The 16,110-nt window shown below is 34.2% G+C and overlaps 1 protein-coding gene across 5 annotated transcripts; it reads left to right on the top strand.

The window, feature by feature from the left end:
• Positions 1-2,013: 2,013 nt before the first annotated feature.
• On the top strand, positions 2,014-14,444 carry LOC18102547 (protein PLANT CADMIUM RESISTANCE 2). Of its 5 annotated transcripts, none has more exons than XM_052456073.1 (5): positions 2,039-2,432; positions 2,561-2,632; positions 2,799-3,011; positions 3,108-3,173; positions 14,342-14,444. In XM_052456073.1, the coding sequence occupies exons 1-5, from the start codon at positions 2,216-2,218 to the stop codon at positions 14,353-14,355; spliced, it is 582 nt and encodes a 193-aa protein (XP_052312033.1). In that variant the 5' UTR covers positions 2,039-2,215; the 3' UTR covers positions 14,356-14,444. The 5 variants fall into 5 exon arrangements, with proteins under 5 accessions (XP_052312034.1, XP_052312033.1, XP_006378442.1 ...); XM_052456075.1 differs by lacking the exons at positions 2,039-2,432; positions 2,561-2,632; positions 2,799-3,011; positions 3,108-3,173 and adding exons at positions 13,217-13,471; positions 13,505-13,605; positions 13,734-13,805; positions 13,967-14,179 and having other exon boundaries at positions 14,276-14,425; XM_052456074.1 differs by lacking the exons at positions 2,561-2,632; positions 2,799-3,011; positions 3,108-3,173 and adding exons at positions 13,734-13,805; positions 13,967-14,179 and having other exon boundaries at positions 2,014-2,432; positions 14,276-14,425.
• The last annotated feature ends 1,666 nt before the right edge of the window (positions 14,445-16,110 follow it).

Below are 16,110 nucleotides of genomic sequence, written 5' to 3'. Positions count from 1 at the left end.
ATATTATTATTATAGGCTAATCAAATTGCACTTTTTATTCACTGATATTGCAAATAATTCTAACATAAATCAACGAGTGACATTATGTTATTATTAAACATATTCCATGTTTTGCTTTTTTAATTTGTATATACTTTGAATGATTCTCGACTATTTAAATTTATTTTAATTGAACGTCAGTCAGTTTTCTATTCCGTTCGACCCTCTAACTCTTTGCTTTCTTTCTTCTCCATTGGATGACTGGGTCAATTTTGAAAACCTAATTTCCCATGGATAGTTGCTCAAAAAAAGAAAATATCTCCCATGATTAAGTTCTTGAAAAGTCTAAAATCAACCATAGACGCGTGTGTTACAAGAACACCTTTGGGATGTAAATTAATTGACCATCCAAAATATATAGTTTGTTAAAACTAGATATACGAGTCACTATTAATATAACTCATCATTTCAAAACCATTTAACTTTGTGGAACTAAAACGATATATATATATATATATATATGTATGTATGTATCTCTGTTTACGACGATTTTGTGGTAGGATTCTCTTAAAATTTTGAGAACTGAACAATTAAAAAGGGATCACATAATAGCCTCCCTTCCTTAACGCGCGGTTTTGAGATAATTGCTGTTACATATGGTACTTAGTTTATTTTCATTTTATTTTATTTTATTCATTGCAGACGAAATTGCACCAGTTTAGCCTTCTAATTATTTTCGAGTTATCACCTCAAATGCTGAACGCCATTCTCTACTCTCCTGGTCGCGTTACGTTACACGCATTCTCGACCCTACCTTTACCAGCTATTTCCGCGTGAAAATGGTGTTCATTTGGACGTTTATATTGACCAAGTCATGGCCTCTCCCCACTTTGAGAACAATCGCGAAACTCGGTCTTATACATGTATAATCCACATAATACTACACATCTTCACTCGAATTATGGTCCATGTATTAATAACATCACCCAACGTACCATATATATATATAAACCCTCAATTAAATCAACCGCCAAGGGATTTCAGTATCTATAACGAATTAATTAGAAACAATAACAACGTCGAATTCATACTAATTGAGGAGTAACTTTATACTAATTGAGTTTGTGTGGATGCATACCCGAGTTTTATTTTATCAAGACTCGAGAGGTACGCCTGAAGTTTTTAGGTTGTCACAAATATGTACCCTGAAATTCTATCAGTATATTCTCCTTCATGCTTCTCTTTCTCTGGGTTTTTTGTTTTTTTTTTTCTTCTTTCATTTCCCCGGGATCATATATAGCTTGGAGGGTTTTAGGTCAAAACGTTCATAATAGATTTCATCAAAAAAAAAAAAAAACGTTCATAATAGCAATAAATTAAGAAAAATCCTTAAATATAGTTTCACGATTGAATGATTTCTGACGATAATAAATAACACTTGCCGTATCCAATTCAATTTTGATTTCGAGGAGAAGTCGCCGTCCATTTAGTTATTGCTATTGCGTGCAACTATATTTTAAGAATTTTTTAATTTTCGATTTTTTTTATGTGTTTTTAAATTGTTTTAAAGTGTTAGTATTAAAAATAAATTTTAAAAAATAAAAAAAATATTATTTTAATATATCTTCAAGTGAAATATACTTTGAAAAATATTTTTTATCACACTCAAACAAGCCTATAATATTTGTCATTGTGGTAAAAAATTTTTTAAAAATATTTTTTATTGGCAAAGATATTAAAATAAAAAAAATTATTTTTAATATCAATATATTAAAAATATCTAAAAATATATAAAAAATAATTTTAAAATAAAAAAATAATTTTTTAAAAAAGCATTAATCATCAGCATCAGCATGACAAACACGTTGATCAGTATCCTGTCTTGAAAATGTTCTGAACAAGTCAACGACTGCGAATGCAGCAATGACGCAGCCACTGTTCATTCCGCGTCAAAGAAAAAACAACGCAAGTGATTTAACAAAAACGCAACTCGAGAAGAACAATTCATGTCTGGGTCCCTGCAATAAATGTGAAAAGAAAGTCTCATCCACAACTCACACCAAGTCTAATCTGCTCATGTAAATTATATAAATGCTTCCAATAAAGTTATAGCTGTCTAACACCATACCAAACCACGACCTAATTATCTCTCAAACTTCATACCTTTAATCATTTTTCAATTCCCAGAATAGTTTTTGATCGATTCATAATATCTAGCTCCAGATAAATCATCGCCATGGATCCATCAAAGCCAGGTGCATCAGCCCTTGAAATAGACACAAAGCCACAGCCTGCATACCCACCCCCCGTGACCGGCATTCCAGTGGGACATGCAAGCCAGTATATCAATGAGAATCCGCAGCATCCCCAATATCATTATCAACAGCGGCAGCATGGCCAGCAGGCTCGTTGGTCCTCTGGCCTCTGTGATTGTTGTTCCGATGTCCCTGGTTGTAAGTACAAGTTCTCATGAACAGGCGAGATGGCCTTTTAGTTTCGTTTTGGCCACGTGTAAAAATAGAACATGGGCTATGAATCTTTAGCTATATTATTATATTTAACCTGTTCCTATTAATTGCAGGTTGCCTCACGTGTTGGTGTCCATGTATCACTTTTGGACGGATTGCTGAGATTACAGATAAAGGAACAACACGTAAGTAAATAATATAGTGGTTCAATTCATAGGCTTTATTGTTGATTGCTGATAATTTGCTAGCAATCAATTGTCGCGTGTCTAGTTGATTTTGGATGTTACTTCTTCTTTTTTTTCTATATAATTATTTGTGATTTTTATGAAAGAATTCTTTGGTTTTTTGCAGCTTGTGTTGTGAGTGGAGCAATTTATGGATTGCTTATGTGGTTCACTGGTTGCAGCTGCCTGTACTCATGCCTCTACCGGTCCAAATTAAGGACGCAATACATGTTAGAGGAGAGTCCTTGCAATGACTGTTTGGTTCACTGCTGCTGTGAGTCTTGCGCCCTGTGCCAAGAGTACCGCGAGCTCGAGCACCGTGGATTCGATATGGCTAGTGGTATATATTTCACCCTTATATTCCTTGGTCAGTTGCACATCTGGGTTAGCAAAATTAGAAATTAACTTTTCTATTTTTTTATTTGGAAATTATCAGGTTGGCAAGAGAGTTTGCAGGGACCAAGTGGCACCGTGGCTCCATCGGCTCCGGTAGTTGGACAAGGCATGACCCGATAGAGTGGGTGATCTACTGGATACTATCATGCTACAATTAGTAAAAATGATGTCAGTTTGTGGAGAGCGTGGCATCTTCTTATTGGATTACTTACATACTCTTCCTAGTTTCTTTATTCTGTTTTACCCTCAAAACATATACAGATTTTAATATGGTTTATCCAATGGCATGTGCGTGTAAGGCATAAACTATAGCGGTAATAAATGAAGCTCTGAGCTTGCTTTTGTTTTTGTGTTTTCAATTCGACTGGTGTTATCTTATTTGTTTGGGAATTGAGATTGTGGGATTTTTATTACTAGTCGCCTTTATATATAAATGTACACGGCTTAAATGATCAAGGGATAAACTCATGCATGAAAAAAGTGTTTTCTTCTTCTTGTTGTTTTTGTTTAATCATCTTCCATATTATTATTATTGTTACTATAAATCTAAAAAAATGTGGTCATTTCACTGTTCACACACAGGATATTCACTCTTTCATATTTTATCGTTGATATTCTGTGTTTAAAATTTAATATTTTTTTAATTTAGCTCTTAATTTGTTTTGTGCAATTCCATCATTCTTGGATCAAACTGGATGAAACTCTAAGATAATTGAATCAAATTTACATACTAAAAATAATTAAAATTCAAAGACATGGGATCAAAGTAGAAAAACCATAATAAGATAATAATTTCAAAGTTCACACAAAACATTTACTTTAGTTCTCAAACTTTACAACCTGTATATATTCGATCCCTCAATATGTTTTCAATCTAATTTTGATATAAAAATTTATTTTTGTTATTTATTAACTCTAGGTTTGAGAGATAAGAGAAGAAAATCATTGAAATCTGACCATAAAATAAAAAAGCCTAGGGAAAGAGCCCAATGTAATGGGCTATGTCTATTGAAAATAACCCATGGCATTGGACTCTTTTCTTAGGGCGGAGCCCATTTCTTTGGTCTTTTTTTTATAGGTTGAGCCCATGAAAGATGAGCTTGTCTATTAGGTTGAGCTCGTTGAGCCCATGACATCGAACTTTTCTTCAAGGTTGAGCTTATGGGCGGTTGGACCTAGACATGTTATTTAAAACAATGAATTTTTTAACCTTTAAAGATTTTTAAGTCCTATTAAATTTGACTTTAGCAGCTTTAGTCAATAATTTAATATTCATAAGTATGTACTATATGGTTATCATCGTAGCTCCTGTAAAGTGTTTGAGAAAGATTTATACTTTTGGAATATTATGTTTTCTGGGCATGCTAAATTAGACATGATAAAGCTGAAGAATTTTAGAACATACTAGTTACATGCCCCGCGCGATGCTGCGGGTCAATTATTTTTTGCATTTTAAAAATAGTTAAGATCTAAAAGTATTAGATTTTTTTACAAAGTTATACCCAAGAGTATCAGGTTTGGTTGCAACGCCTGATCCAAGAGTAATGTTTATAATATTAATAATAACATTAAACTTGGGTTAACCATTAGCATAAAAGTGTCTGGATTGCAATACCAGACCCAATAACATTGGACATGGGTCTGGCTGCAAGGTTGTGTCATAAAAGTGTGATAATTTAATAAATTAGTTAAAAAAAACCAACAGGAAAAAAAAAACTAATGAAAAAAAAAAATGAATTAATTGGGTTAACCCTTTAAACCAGGTTAACCCGTCATACATTGAATTTGCATCGTGAAAGCTTGATAGTTAAAAAGAAAAAAACAAATTAATGGGTTAACCCAGAATTAACTGGGCTAACTCGTCAAACCAGGTTAACCTGTCAAACCCAGAATCCGTGTAATGAAAGTTTGATAACTAAATAGAAAAAAAATTTAACATTAACAATTTAAATTAAACAAAAAAATTAATTAAAAAAAAACATCAGCCTTTTCACAGTGGACTGCACTGTGCAGTTCACAGTCAAAGACATAAAAAAAAACTAAAGCCATCAATCAGTCGAGAACTACTTAGAAAAAAATTTAATATTAATAAACTAAATTAATTAAATAAAATTAATTAAAAATAACAAATAAAAGAAAAAAAACCTCTAAGAAGAAAAAAAAACTAAATAGAAAGAAATTTAACATTAACAAACTAAACTAAACGAAACGAAAAAAATAATTAAAAACAAAAAAAAAGCAAAAAATAAAATAAAATTCATGTTAACTCGTCAAACCAAGTTAACCCGTTAAACCCGGGATCTGTGTCATGAATGTCTGGTAACTAAATAAAAAAAAGTGAATATTAACAAACTGAACTAAACAAAAAAAATTAATTAAAAAGAAAAAAAATCCGGGTTAACTCGTCAAACCATGTTAATCTGTTAAACCCAGTATTTGTGTCATGAAAGTCTGATAACTAAATAAAAAAAAATTAACATTAACAAACTAAATTAAAAAAAAATATTTATGAAAATAATAATAATAAAAATTGACGGGTCAACCCGGAATTAACTGGGTTCACCCGTGATACCAGGTTAACCCGTGAAACTCGAGATATGTGTCATGAAAGTCTAATAACTAAATAGAAAGAAATTTAACATTAATAAATTAAACTAAACAAAAAAAATTAATTAAAAAAATAAAGAAAAAAGCAAAAAAAAATCCCAAAAAACATAAAAAAAACAGCTAAAAAAACTTAGATAACCTTAAAAATAAAAAACGCCTAAGGAAGGAGTCAGTGTTTTACTGTGGACTGCACAGTACAGTCCACAGTAAAACACTGACTCCTTTTAGTTATAGTTTAATTAATTCATCTCTAGCTCGGATTAAGATTTAAAAGGGAGCAAACTTACAATCGGGTTACCTGGTCTCTTATGGCAGTCACGATGCTGATAGGAATGGTGAAGAGAAAGGCCATGACACTTGCATAGATTAGTCCCTGTTAGCAGTTGTGATGCTAACTCGAAAGACATTAATGTCTCCTTTTAGCGTCTTTGGTATGAAAATAAGTCGCAGATTCTTGTTCGTCCTTCGCTTTAGAACGGAGAGGGAACTGTCTCTAGCTACACTTGGGCTCAAGCAACGCTGTTAATATTGCGGCATGGACTAGAGACTTAGCATGGGCTTGTGTATTAAATTGGACGGTGCACTCTCCAATTACAGTAGAATTAGGGTGTCTTTAATAACAAGAATTTTCAACAATCTATAACTGCGGCCTCCTCAAAAGCTGTTTACTATATGCTCAGGATCTGGGCTTCTTCAAGAAGCTCGTAAGGTGTTCGATAAGAAACATGTATTCATGGAGCATTATGATTTCGCTGTGTGGGTAGAGTTATTGCTACTTAGATGCTATTCATGTCTGTGGTAGGTTTTCAAAAATGGGTTTTCTACCGTATCATTGTAATTGGCCTCCAATGTTGAAGGAGTTTTTTTTGTTGGGACTCTAGTTTAGTATAAAAATATATGATAAAATAATATAAAACAAAAAATATTTAGAAAAATAATATATTTTATAGAGTTGTATATTTGTAAGTCGAAGTGTTATCCAAGAATCTCAAATTACAAAATTATTGAATACAAGATTTAATAAAAAAAAAAAAAGAAAGAGAAAAAAAACAAAAGAATTAAAAAGATCATAAGGACACAACGAAGCTTCGATAACGACACTACCGATATCGTTGAAAAGATTTCAATGAAATGAATCCAACAACAACAAAAAATCACTAACGGTAAATGAAATTTCGATTTGCTTCCGGGGTTTTTCTCTCTCTTTTTTTTTTATTGAATCTTATGCTCAATAATTTTGCAATTTAAAAACGTTGTGAATGACATGTGTGACTCGTAAATTACAAATATTATTTGCAACTCTCTAAATTATATTATTTTTCTAAATATTTTTTACTGTGCTAAAAAAAATTCATGTTGAAGGCAGTAGCTATAGTGGGAGACCGTAATTTGGGGTGAAATTGGATATAGCGGAAGAAGAATAAATGAAAAATAAAAAAGAAGAGGTAAAAGAAAATGAGCATTTGAGTATACGTGTTTTTACACACACACACACACACACCACATGACACTGGACATGTGTCAACGTGTTGTGATTTACTGACTGATTAGTCATTGATCATGCTTGGTGCCAAACAAAGACTTAACATTTAGACAAATAAAAATAAAGGAAAAAATTAATCGAATCAAGAACAAAGATACTTAAGTGTCTGCGACTTCTGTTGAGATTGCTGACATTGTCAAAGTATTTCTGTTAAATAAATCCTACTGCGTAGTACACATACACTAAGCTTATAACTGATTTCCTATTTGTTACCACATAAAACGTGGGTTGTTAAGTTTCCTGTTCAACATCATGTAAGGCTTATATAAGCCAACTCTACGTTGTTTTTAATAATAAGAGAGTGCAACATCAAACATTAGCTGTAAGTTGTTTTATCTCCAACAAAATTGGTATCAGAGCAGGTTATAGGATTTAGCAGTGAGTGACGAGAAACTGCAGTTTCTTAATGAGAGTTAAGTGAGTTTTTAAACACAGAGAGCGTGAGTTTTTAAACACAGAGAGTTATTTTTTAAGGAGAGTTAAATACAAAGAGTTTTATTTTCAAATGGCAGCTGAAAATTTGTTTGTTCAACCTGCAATTCCTTAGTTCGATGGTTATTATGATCATTGGTCCATGCTTATGGAAAAATTTCTTCGCTCAAAAGAATACTGGAGCTTGGTGGAGAATGGTGTTTCTATTGCAGCTGAAGGAGTTGAAATAACTAAAGCACAACGACAATCTATTGCAGATCAAAAGCTGAAAGACTTGAAAGTTAAAAACTACTTGTTTCAAGCTATTGATCGGACTGCTATGGAAACAATTCTCAATAGAGACACAGCCAAGCATATCTAGGATTCCATGAAGCAGAAATACCAGGGATCTACAAGAGTGAAACGAGCACAACTTCAAGCTCTTAGGAAAGAATTTGAAATTCTACAGATGAAAGAAGGGGAGAGTGTTGATGCATATTTTGCCCGAACACTCATCATAGCCAACAAGATGAAGATTCATAGTGAAAATATACAACAAGTCATGATCATTGAAAAGATATTGAGATCAATGACTTCAAGGTTTGATTATGTGGTGTGTTCTGCTGAAGAATCCAACAATCTACACACATTAACCATTGATGAATTACAGAGCAGTTTACTTGTCCATGAGCAGAGGATGAATGGGCACCAAAGAGATGAACAGGCATTGAAAGTTACATATGATAATAGATTTGGTGGAAGAAGAGGCAGTCAAGGACGTGGAGCATTTCGGGGAAGAGGCAGAGGAAGAATCAATCCAGTTTTTAACAAAGCCTTAATAGAGTGTTATAAATGTCATCAATTAGGACATTTTCAGTATGAATGTTTGAAATGGGAGAATGAAGCAAATTATGCAGAGCTTGAGGAGAAAGAAGAGTTGTTGTTGATGTCATATATGGAGCATAATCAATCAGGACGAGAAGATGTTTGGTTTCTTGACTCAGGGTGCAGCAATCATATGTGTGCACACAAGCAGTGGTTTTCTGATCTTAATGAAGACTTTTAGCAATCTGTAAAGCTAGGGAATGATTCAAAAATGGCTGTGTTGGGAAAGGGTACCATACGGTTACAGCTTGCTGGAATTATTCAGGTAATCACAGATGTCTTTTATATACCTGAATTGAGGAATAATCTGTTGAGCATTGGACAAATGCAAGAACGGGGAGTAGCTGTCTTCATCAAACATGGAGTTTGTAAACTCTATCATCCAGAGAGGGGACTTATTGTGCAAACAACAATGTCTGCAAACAGAATGTTTATGTTGCATGCAACAGTTGCACCGAAGACTACCAATTGTTTTCAAACAACCATTGAAGACAATACTCATCTTTGGCACTGCAGATATGGACACTTAAGTTATAAGGGTCTAAGAATATTGCAGCATAAACAAATGGTCAGAGGATTACCACAGTTGAAAGATTTATCAAAAATCTGCACCGATTGCATGGTTGGCAAGCAACACAGGGAGGCAATTCCAAAGAGAAGTCTATGGAGAGCATCTCAAAGGCTGCAACTGATTCATGGTGATATATGCGGTCCTATCACACCTATTTCAAATAGCAAGAAGAGGTACTTCATAAGCTTTATTGATGACTATAGCCGTAAGGTGTGGATATACTTCCTTGCTGAAAAATCTCAAGCATTCACTGTTTTTAAGAATTATAAAAACATGGTTGAGAAAGAAGCAGGAACTTTCATTTGCTGTCTGCGTACAGATAGCGGTGGGGAGTTTACATCCTTTGAGTTCAATAATTTTTGCAAAGATCATGGTATTAGCAGACAACTCACTGCAGCCTATACTCCCCAACAAAATGGAGTGGCTGAACGCAAGAATAGGATCATCATGAGCATGGTCAGAAGCATGTTGTCGGAGAAACAGGTTCCAAAGAAATTCTGGCCAGAAGCTGTAAACTGGACAACACATGTGCTTAATCGAAGTCCTATTTTGGCAGTAAAAGAGATTACTCCTGAAGAAGCTTGGAGTGGTGTTAAACCAAATATGAATTATTTTCGGGTCTTTGGATGTATTAGGCATGTTCATGTGCCAGATAATTTGAGAAAGAAGCTGGATGATAAAAGTTTTCAATGTGTGCTGTTGGGGATGAGTGAAGAGTCTAAAACATATATACTTTATAATCCAATATCTGGGAAGATAGTAACAAGCAGAGACGTGGTATTTGATGAGAATGAGTGCTGGAATTGGCAAGGGAATAATGAAATATCAGCATCTGATACTCTTGAGTGGGGAGACAGCTATGAAGAAGAGAGTGAACATGACTATGAAGGAGAGAGTGAACGTGATTGAAATGAAGATGAAGAAGAAACAGAAGTTGGCTTACCTTTGTGTAATACAGAAGCCAGTGCAGAAGCCAGCTCATCTTTATGCAATCCTGTTAGAGAAAATTCACGTTCACTTGCAGCTCACTCAACAGAAGCTGAAACAGCAGGGTCACCAGTAGGGAGAAGCACAGATGGTTCGCTAGACAACTTGCACAGTTCCCCTATAGAAGACTCACCAGCAAGCAGAAGCAGAAGAGTGCCATTCTGGATGGAAGATTACATGAGTGGAGGAGAATTTACAGAAGAAGAAGCTGAGCAAAACTTGTTTTTATTCACCTCACTCACTGATCCAGTCACTTTTGAAGAAGCAGTGAAGTTTTCCAAATGGAGAATTGCAATGAAAATGGAAATAGACACAATTGAAAGAAATGAAACTTGGGAGCTAATAGATTTGCCTAAAAGGATGAAGAAAATCGGAGTAAAATGGGTCTTCAAGACTAAACTCAATGAAAATGGTGAAGTTGACAAATGTAAAGCTAGGTTGGTGGCGAAAGGGTATGCACAACAACATGGTATTGATTATACTGAAGTATTTGCACCGGTGGCTAGATGGGATTCAATTCGAATGGTGATTGCTTTAGCAGCTCGACATGGCTGGAATGTGTATCAGCTTGATGTCAAAAGTGCCTTTCTGTATGGCAAATTAAATGAAGTAGTGTTTGTTGAGCAACCACGAGGTTATGAGAAGAAAGGTGAAGAGCACAAGGTGTACAGATTAAAAAAAGGCATTATATGGCCTTAAACAAGCCCCTCGTGCATGGTATAGCCGAATTGAAACATACTTTGTCAAAGAAGGATTTGAGCGGTGCAACTGTGAACACACTTTATTCATAAAAACAGGAAATGAAGGTACAATTTTGATCGTTAGCTTATATGTTGATGATTTAATTTTTACTGGTAATAGTGAAAGTTTGTTTGTTAAATTCAAGAATTCTATGAAACTTGAATTTGATATGACTGATTTGGGCAAGATGAAATATTTTCTTGGTGTGGAGGTTCTTCAAAATTCTGATGGAATTTATATTAGTCAAAAGAAATATGCAAAAGATGTTTAGGAGAGATTTGGGATGGAAAAAAGTAATAGTGTGAAGAATCCCATTGTTCCTGGTGTTAAATTAATGAAGGATGAAGAAGGAGCCAAAGTAAATGCTACTGTGTATAAACAGTTGGTTGGAAGTCTTATGTATTTAACTGCAACAACGCCAGATTTTATGTATGTTGTATGTCTCATTAGTAGATTTATGGCAAATCCAACTGAGATACACTTACAAGCTGCAAAAAAAGTGCTTAGATACTTGAATGGTACGATGGATTTGGGAATTTTTTTATCAAAAGGAAGGTAACAAAGAGTTATTGGCATATACAGACAGTGATTATGCAGGATATGTGGATGACAGGAAAAGTACTTCTGGTTATGTGTTTTTACTTAGTGAAGGAGCTATTTCTTGGTCTTTAAAAAAACAACCGGTGGTTACTTTATCCACTACTGAAGCAGAGTTTGTAGCATCTACATCTTGTGCATGTCAAGGAGTATGGATGAGGAGAGTATTGGAAAAACTTGGTAATTCTCAAGGAAAGTGTACTACTGTGTTATGTGACAACAGTTCAACAATTAAGTTATCAAAGAATCCAGTTATGCACGGGCGCAGCAAACACATTGATGTAAGGTTTCACTTTCTGCGTGATCTGACTAGAAATGGAGTTGTGGTAGGGGTGATCATTTTCGGTTCGGTTTGGTTTTTATCAAAAAAAGTAACAAAACCGAATTTTTTTTTTGAAAAAAAAAACCGAAACCGGGTCAAACCGACCGGTTTCGGTTCGGTTCGGTTTTTTAGGGCAAAAACCGGTTCAAACCGGTTTGGCTCGGTTTTTCCGGTTTTGGCTCGGTTTTCTCGGTTTTTTCCGGTTTGGCTCGGTTTGGCTAGGGTTTTTTCCGGTTTTTTGTCGGTTTCGGTTCGGTTCGGTTTTTTCGGTTTTTTGCTTATAAAACCGAAACCGAACCGAACCGGCCGGTTTTTTCAAAAATATAATCGGTTTAATCGGTTTTTTTTTTTCGGTTTGGTTTTTTCGGTTATTTTTTTTCCGGTTTTCTTGGTTTAATCGATTTTCCGGTTTTTTTGCTCACCCCTAAGTTGTGGAACTGAAGCATTGTGGCACACAAGAACAAATTGCAGATATTATGATAAAACCACTCAAGATGGATGTATTTTTGAAGTTGCGTAAGTTATTGGGTGTGTGTGAGGTACCAGGATTAAACTGAAAGTATTACTATGTCTAGTTTAGGAGAGGCATTGTTGAGATTGTTGACATTGTTAAAGTATTTCTGTTAAATAAATACTACTGTGTAGTACTACACGTACACTAAGTTTATAACTAATTTCCTATTTGTTACCACATAAAACATGGGTTGTTAAGTTTCCTGTTCAACATCATGTAAGGCTTATATAAGCCAACTGCTACGTTGTTTTTAATAATAAAAGAGTGCAGCATCAAACATTAGCTGTAAGTTGTTTTATCTCCAACAACTTTTCATGTGTATATTTGTTTCATGTATGATATTGAATCTGTTTTATAATTTTATTTTAAATCAAGAATAAAGCCACGTGTCTTCGTTCTATAATTGTTTATATTTTAAATCTGTTTTATTATTATATTTTACTGCATTAATATTGATACTGATTGATTGATGGTCGTTGTCTTGGGACCTCAATTCCCAACAGCCACATGGTTTCTATAGCTTGGCCACTTGAACTGTGCACTCTGATTCGAGGAAATGAATTGATTGTTGAGAAATGATAAACAAGGCCTGCATTGACACGTTAAAGTAAACTTGACCCTCTCTCCTTCTTATCTTTTTTATTATATATATTAAATATAAAAAAAAAATTATAAGTAGTTGAGATTTATTTATTTTTAATAAAAATTATAAATTAAAAAAAAACAATTTTAAAAAAATGCATTAATCAGCATGACAAAGACATTAATCAGTATCCTGTCATGAAAATGATCTGAACAAGTCATCGACTGCGAATGCCGCAATGGCGCAGCCAATGTTCATGCCGCAATGACGAACAAAAACGCAACTCGAAAAGAACAATTCATGTCTGGGTCCCTAGAATAAGGTGAAAAGAAAAGTCTCGTCCTTAACTCACACCAAGTCTAATTTGCGCATGTTAATTGTATAAGTGCTTCCTATAAAGTTATAGCTGTCTAACACCATACCAAACCAAGAACACAATATATCTCAAACTTTATACCTTTAATCATTTTTCAATTCCCAGAATGGTTTTTGATCGATTCATAATATCTAGCTCCAGATAAATCATCGCCATGGATCCATCAAAGCCAGGTGCATCAGCCCTTGAAATAGACACAAAGCCACAGCCTGCATACCCACCCCCCGAGACCGGCATTCCAGTGGGACATGCAAGCCAGTATATCAACATTCCAGTGGGACATGCAACCCTGTATATCAATGAGAATCCGCAGCATCCCCATCATCATCAACAGCGGCAGCATGGACAGCAGGCTCGTTGGTCCTCTGGCCTCTGTGATTGTTGTTCCGATGTCCCTAGTTGTAAGTACAAGTTCTCATGAATAAGCGAGATAGCCTTTTAGTTTCGTTTTGGCCACGTGTAAAAATAGAACATGGGCTATGAATCTTTAGCTATATTATTACATTTAACCTGTTCCTATTAATTGCAGGTTGCCTCACGTATTGGTGTCCATGTATCACTTTTGGACGGATTGCTGAGATTACAGATAAAGGAACAACACGTAAGTAAATAATATAGTGGTTCATAGGCTTTATTGTTGATTGCTGATAATTTGCTAGCAATCAATTGTCGCGTGTCTAGTTGATTTTGGATGTTACTTCTTCTTTTTTTTCTATATAATTATTTGTGATTTTTATGAAAGAATTCTTTGGTTTTTTGCAGCTTGTGCTGTGAGTGGAGCAATTTATGGATTGCTTTTGTGCTTCACTTGTTGCAGCTGCCTGTACTCATGCCTCTACCGGTCCAAATTAAGGACGCAATACATGTTAGAGGAGAGTCGTTGCAATGACTTTTTGGTTCACTGCTGCTGTGAGTCTTGCGCCCTGTGCCAAGAGTACCGCGAGCTCAAGCACCGTGGATTCGATATGGCTAGTGGTATATATTTCACCCTTATATTCCTTGGTCAGTTGCACATCTGGGATAGCAAAATTATAAATTAACTTTTCTATTTTTTTATTTGGAAATTATCAGGTTGGCAAGAGAGTTTGCAGGGACCAAGGGGCACCGTGGCTCCATCAGCTCCGGTAGTTGGACAAGGCATGACCCGATAGAGTGGGTGATCTACTGTGCTACAATTAGTAAAAATGATGTCAGTTTGTGGAGAGCGTGACATCTTCTTATTGGATTACTTAAATACTCAGATTCGTATTTATGCACTTCGTACACGGCTTGAATGATTAAGGGATAAACTCATCCATGAAAAAAGTCTTTTCTTTTTTTTTCTTCTTGTTTTTGTTTAATCATCTTCAATATTATTATTATTATTACTATAAATCTAAAAAAATATTGTCATTTCACTGTTCACACACAGGATATTCACTCTTTCATATTTTACAATAGATATTCTGTTTAAAATTTTGTATTTTTTTTTAATTTGGCCCTCAATTTCTTTTGTGCGATTCCATCATTCTTGAACCAAACTCAAGGATAATTCAATCAAATTTATATACTAAAAATAAAATTTAAAAACATGGGATCAAAGTAGAAAAACCGTCATAAGATGATAGTTTTAAAGTTCACACAAAACATTTATTTTAGTTCTCAAACTTTACAACCTATACATATTTGATCCCTCAATATGTTTTCAATCCAATTTTGATATAAAAATTTATTTTTGTTATTCATTAGCTCCTGGTTTGAGAAATAAAAGAAAAAAGTCATCAAAATCTGACCATGAAATAAAAAGCCCAGGGAAAGAGCCCAGTGTGATGGACTTCGTCTATTGGAAATAACCCATGGCAGTGGGCTCTTTTCTTACAGCAGAGCCCATGAGAAATGATTTCTTTTTATAGACTGAGTCCGTTTGTTTGCGTGGTTGCTTCTGCGTTTGAACCAACCACAGCCAAACAATTGTTTGGTAAACACAAAAATGCATTTTTTTTTCTGATGGGCCCACTGCAAATTGCGTTTAAAACGCAGGAAAAATCAAAGCAGCTCTCGGCTGCTTTTCTTCTCTGCACTGTTCATTAAAGTGAACAGTGCGGTTTTTTTTCAAAAAACCAGTGCAGTGAATTGATTTCACTCGCACTGTTCACGTGAACGTGAACAATATATTTTTTTTTTTTTACTTATTTGAAAAACTAGTTTAGAGTGAATTAAATTTACTCGCATTGTAATCTTAATTTTATTCCTGATAATATTTTATCTAATTTTATTGCACGCTCAAAAAATCATGAAAACTGTAGTTATCGTCTGATGAATTTTGTACGTAACGTAATTGTAGATAGTTTAATGGAACAATAAAAAATATTATATATAAAGTATTATTTATTTCATGATGTAATAGTAGTAGTTAAATCTACAATATTTAAATTCAAAACCATTAATATTAATATATATTTTTTATAGTTATTTTATAACCTCAATTTAAAAAGCATTCTTAACAAAACACATTAAACTACTTTTTGTTCAATTTTAATTTTAACCACAGTTTTAACCAAACATATATAAATATCAAACAAACCTCAACTAAAAGTACTTTTTATAAAACAATTTTTTTTCAGATCACAACCACAAAAGCTAAAACAATACCAAGCACACTCATGGTCTCTTTTTATAGGCTGAGCCCATGAAAGATGAGCTTGTCTACTGGGTTGAGCTCATGAGGGTTGAGTTTTTTTTCTATGTCGAGCCCATGACATCGGACTTTTCTTCAAGGTTGAGCTCGCGGGCGGTTGGACCTAGACATGTTATCTAAGACCGTGAATTTTTTAACTTTTAAAGATTTTTAAGTCCTATTAAATTTGAATTTATCAGCTTTGGTCAATAATTTAATATTCATAAGTATGTACTATGTGGTTATCATG

This window comes from Populus trichocarpa, chromosome 10 (genome assembly GCF_000002775.5).
Source record: "Populus trichocarpa isolate Nisqually-1 chromosome 10, P.trichocarpa_v4.1, whole genome shotgun sequence".
Classification (NCBI taxonomy): domain Eukaryota; kingdom Viridiplantae; phylum Streptophyta; class Magnoliopsida; order Malpighiales; family Salicaceae; genus Populus; species Populus trichocarpa.
Note: the sequence above shows the minus strand (reverse complement) of the source record. Positions and strands in the feature narration are given on the sequence as shown.

Bases quoted from the DNA above. Each gene is read 5' to 3' on its own strand.
- LOC18102547 (XM_024610293.2), top strand. From the start codon at position 13,359: ATGGATCCATCAAAGCCAGGTGCATCAGCCCTTGAAATAGACACAAAG. The intron at 13,606-13,733 runs GTAAGTACAAGT...TATTAATTGCAG, and splicing joins TTGTTCCGATGTCCCTAGTT to GTTGCCTCACGTATTGGTGT. The intron at 14,180-14,275 runs GTATATATTTCA...GGAAATTATCAG, and splicing joins TGGATTCGATATGGCTAGTG to GTTGGCAAGAGAGTTTGCAG.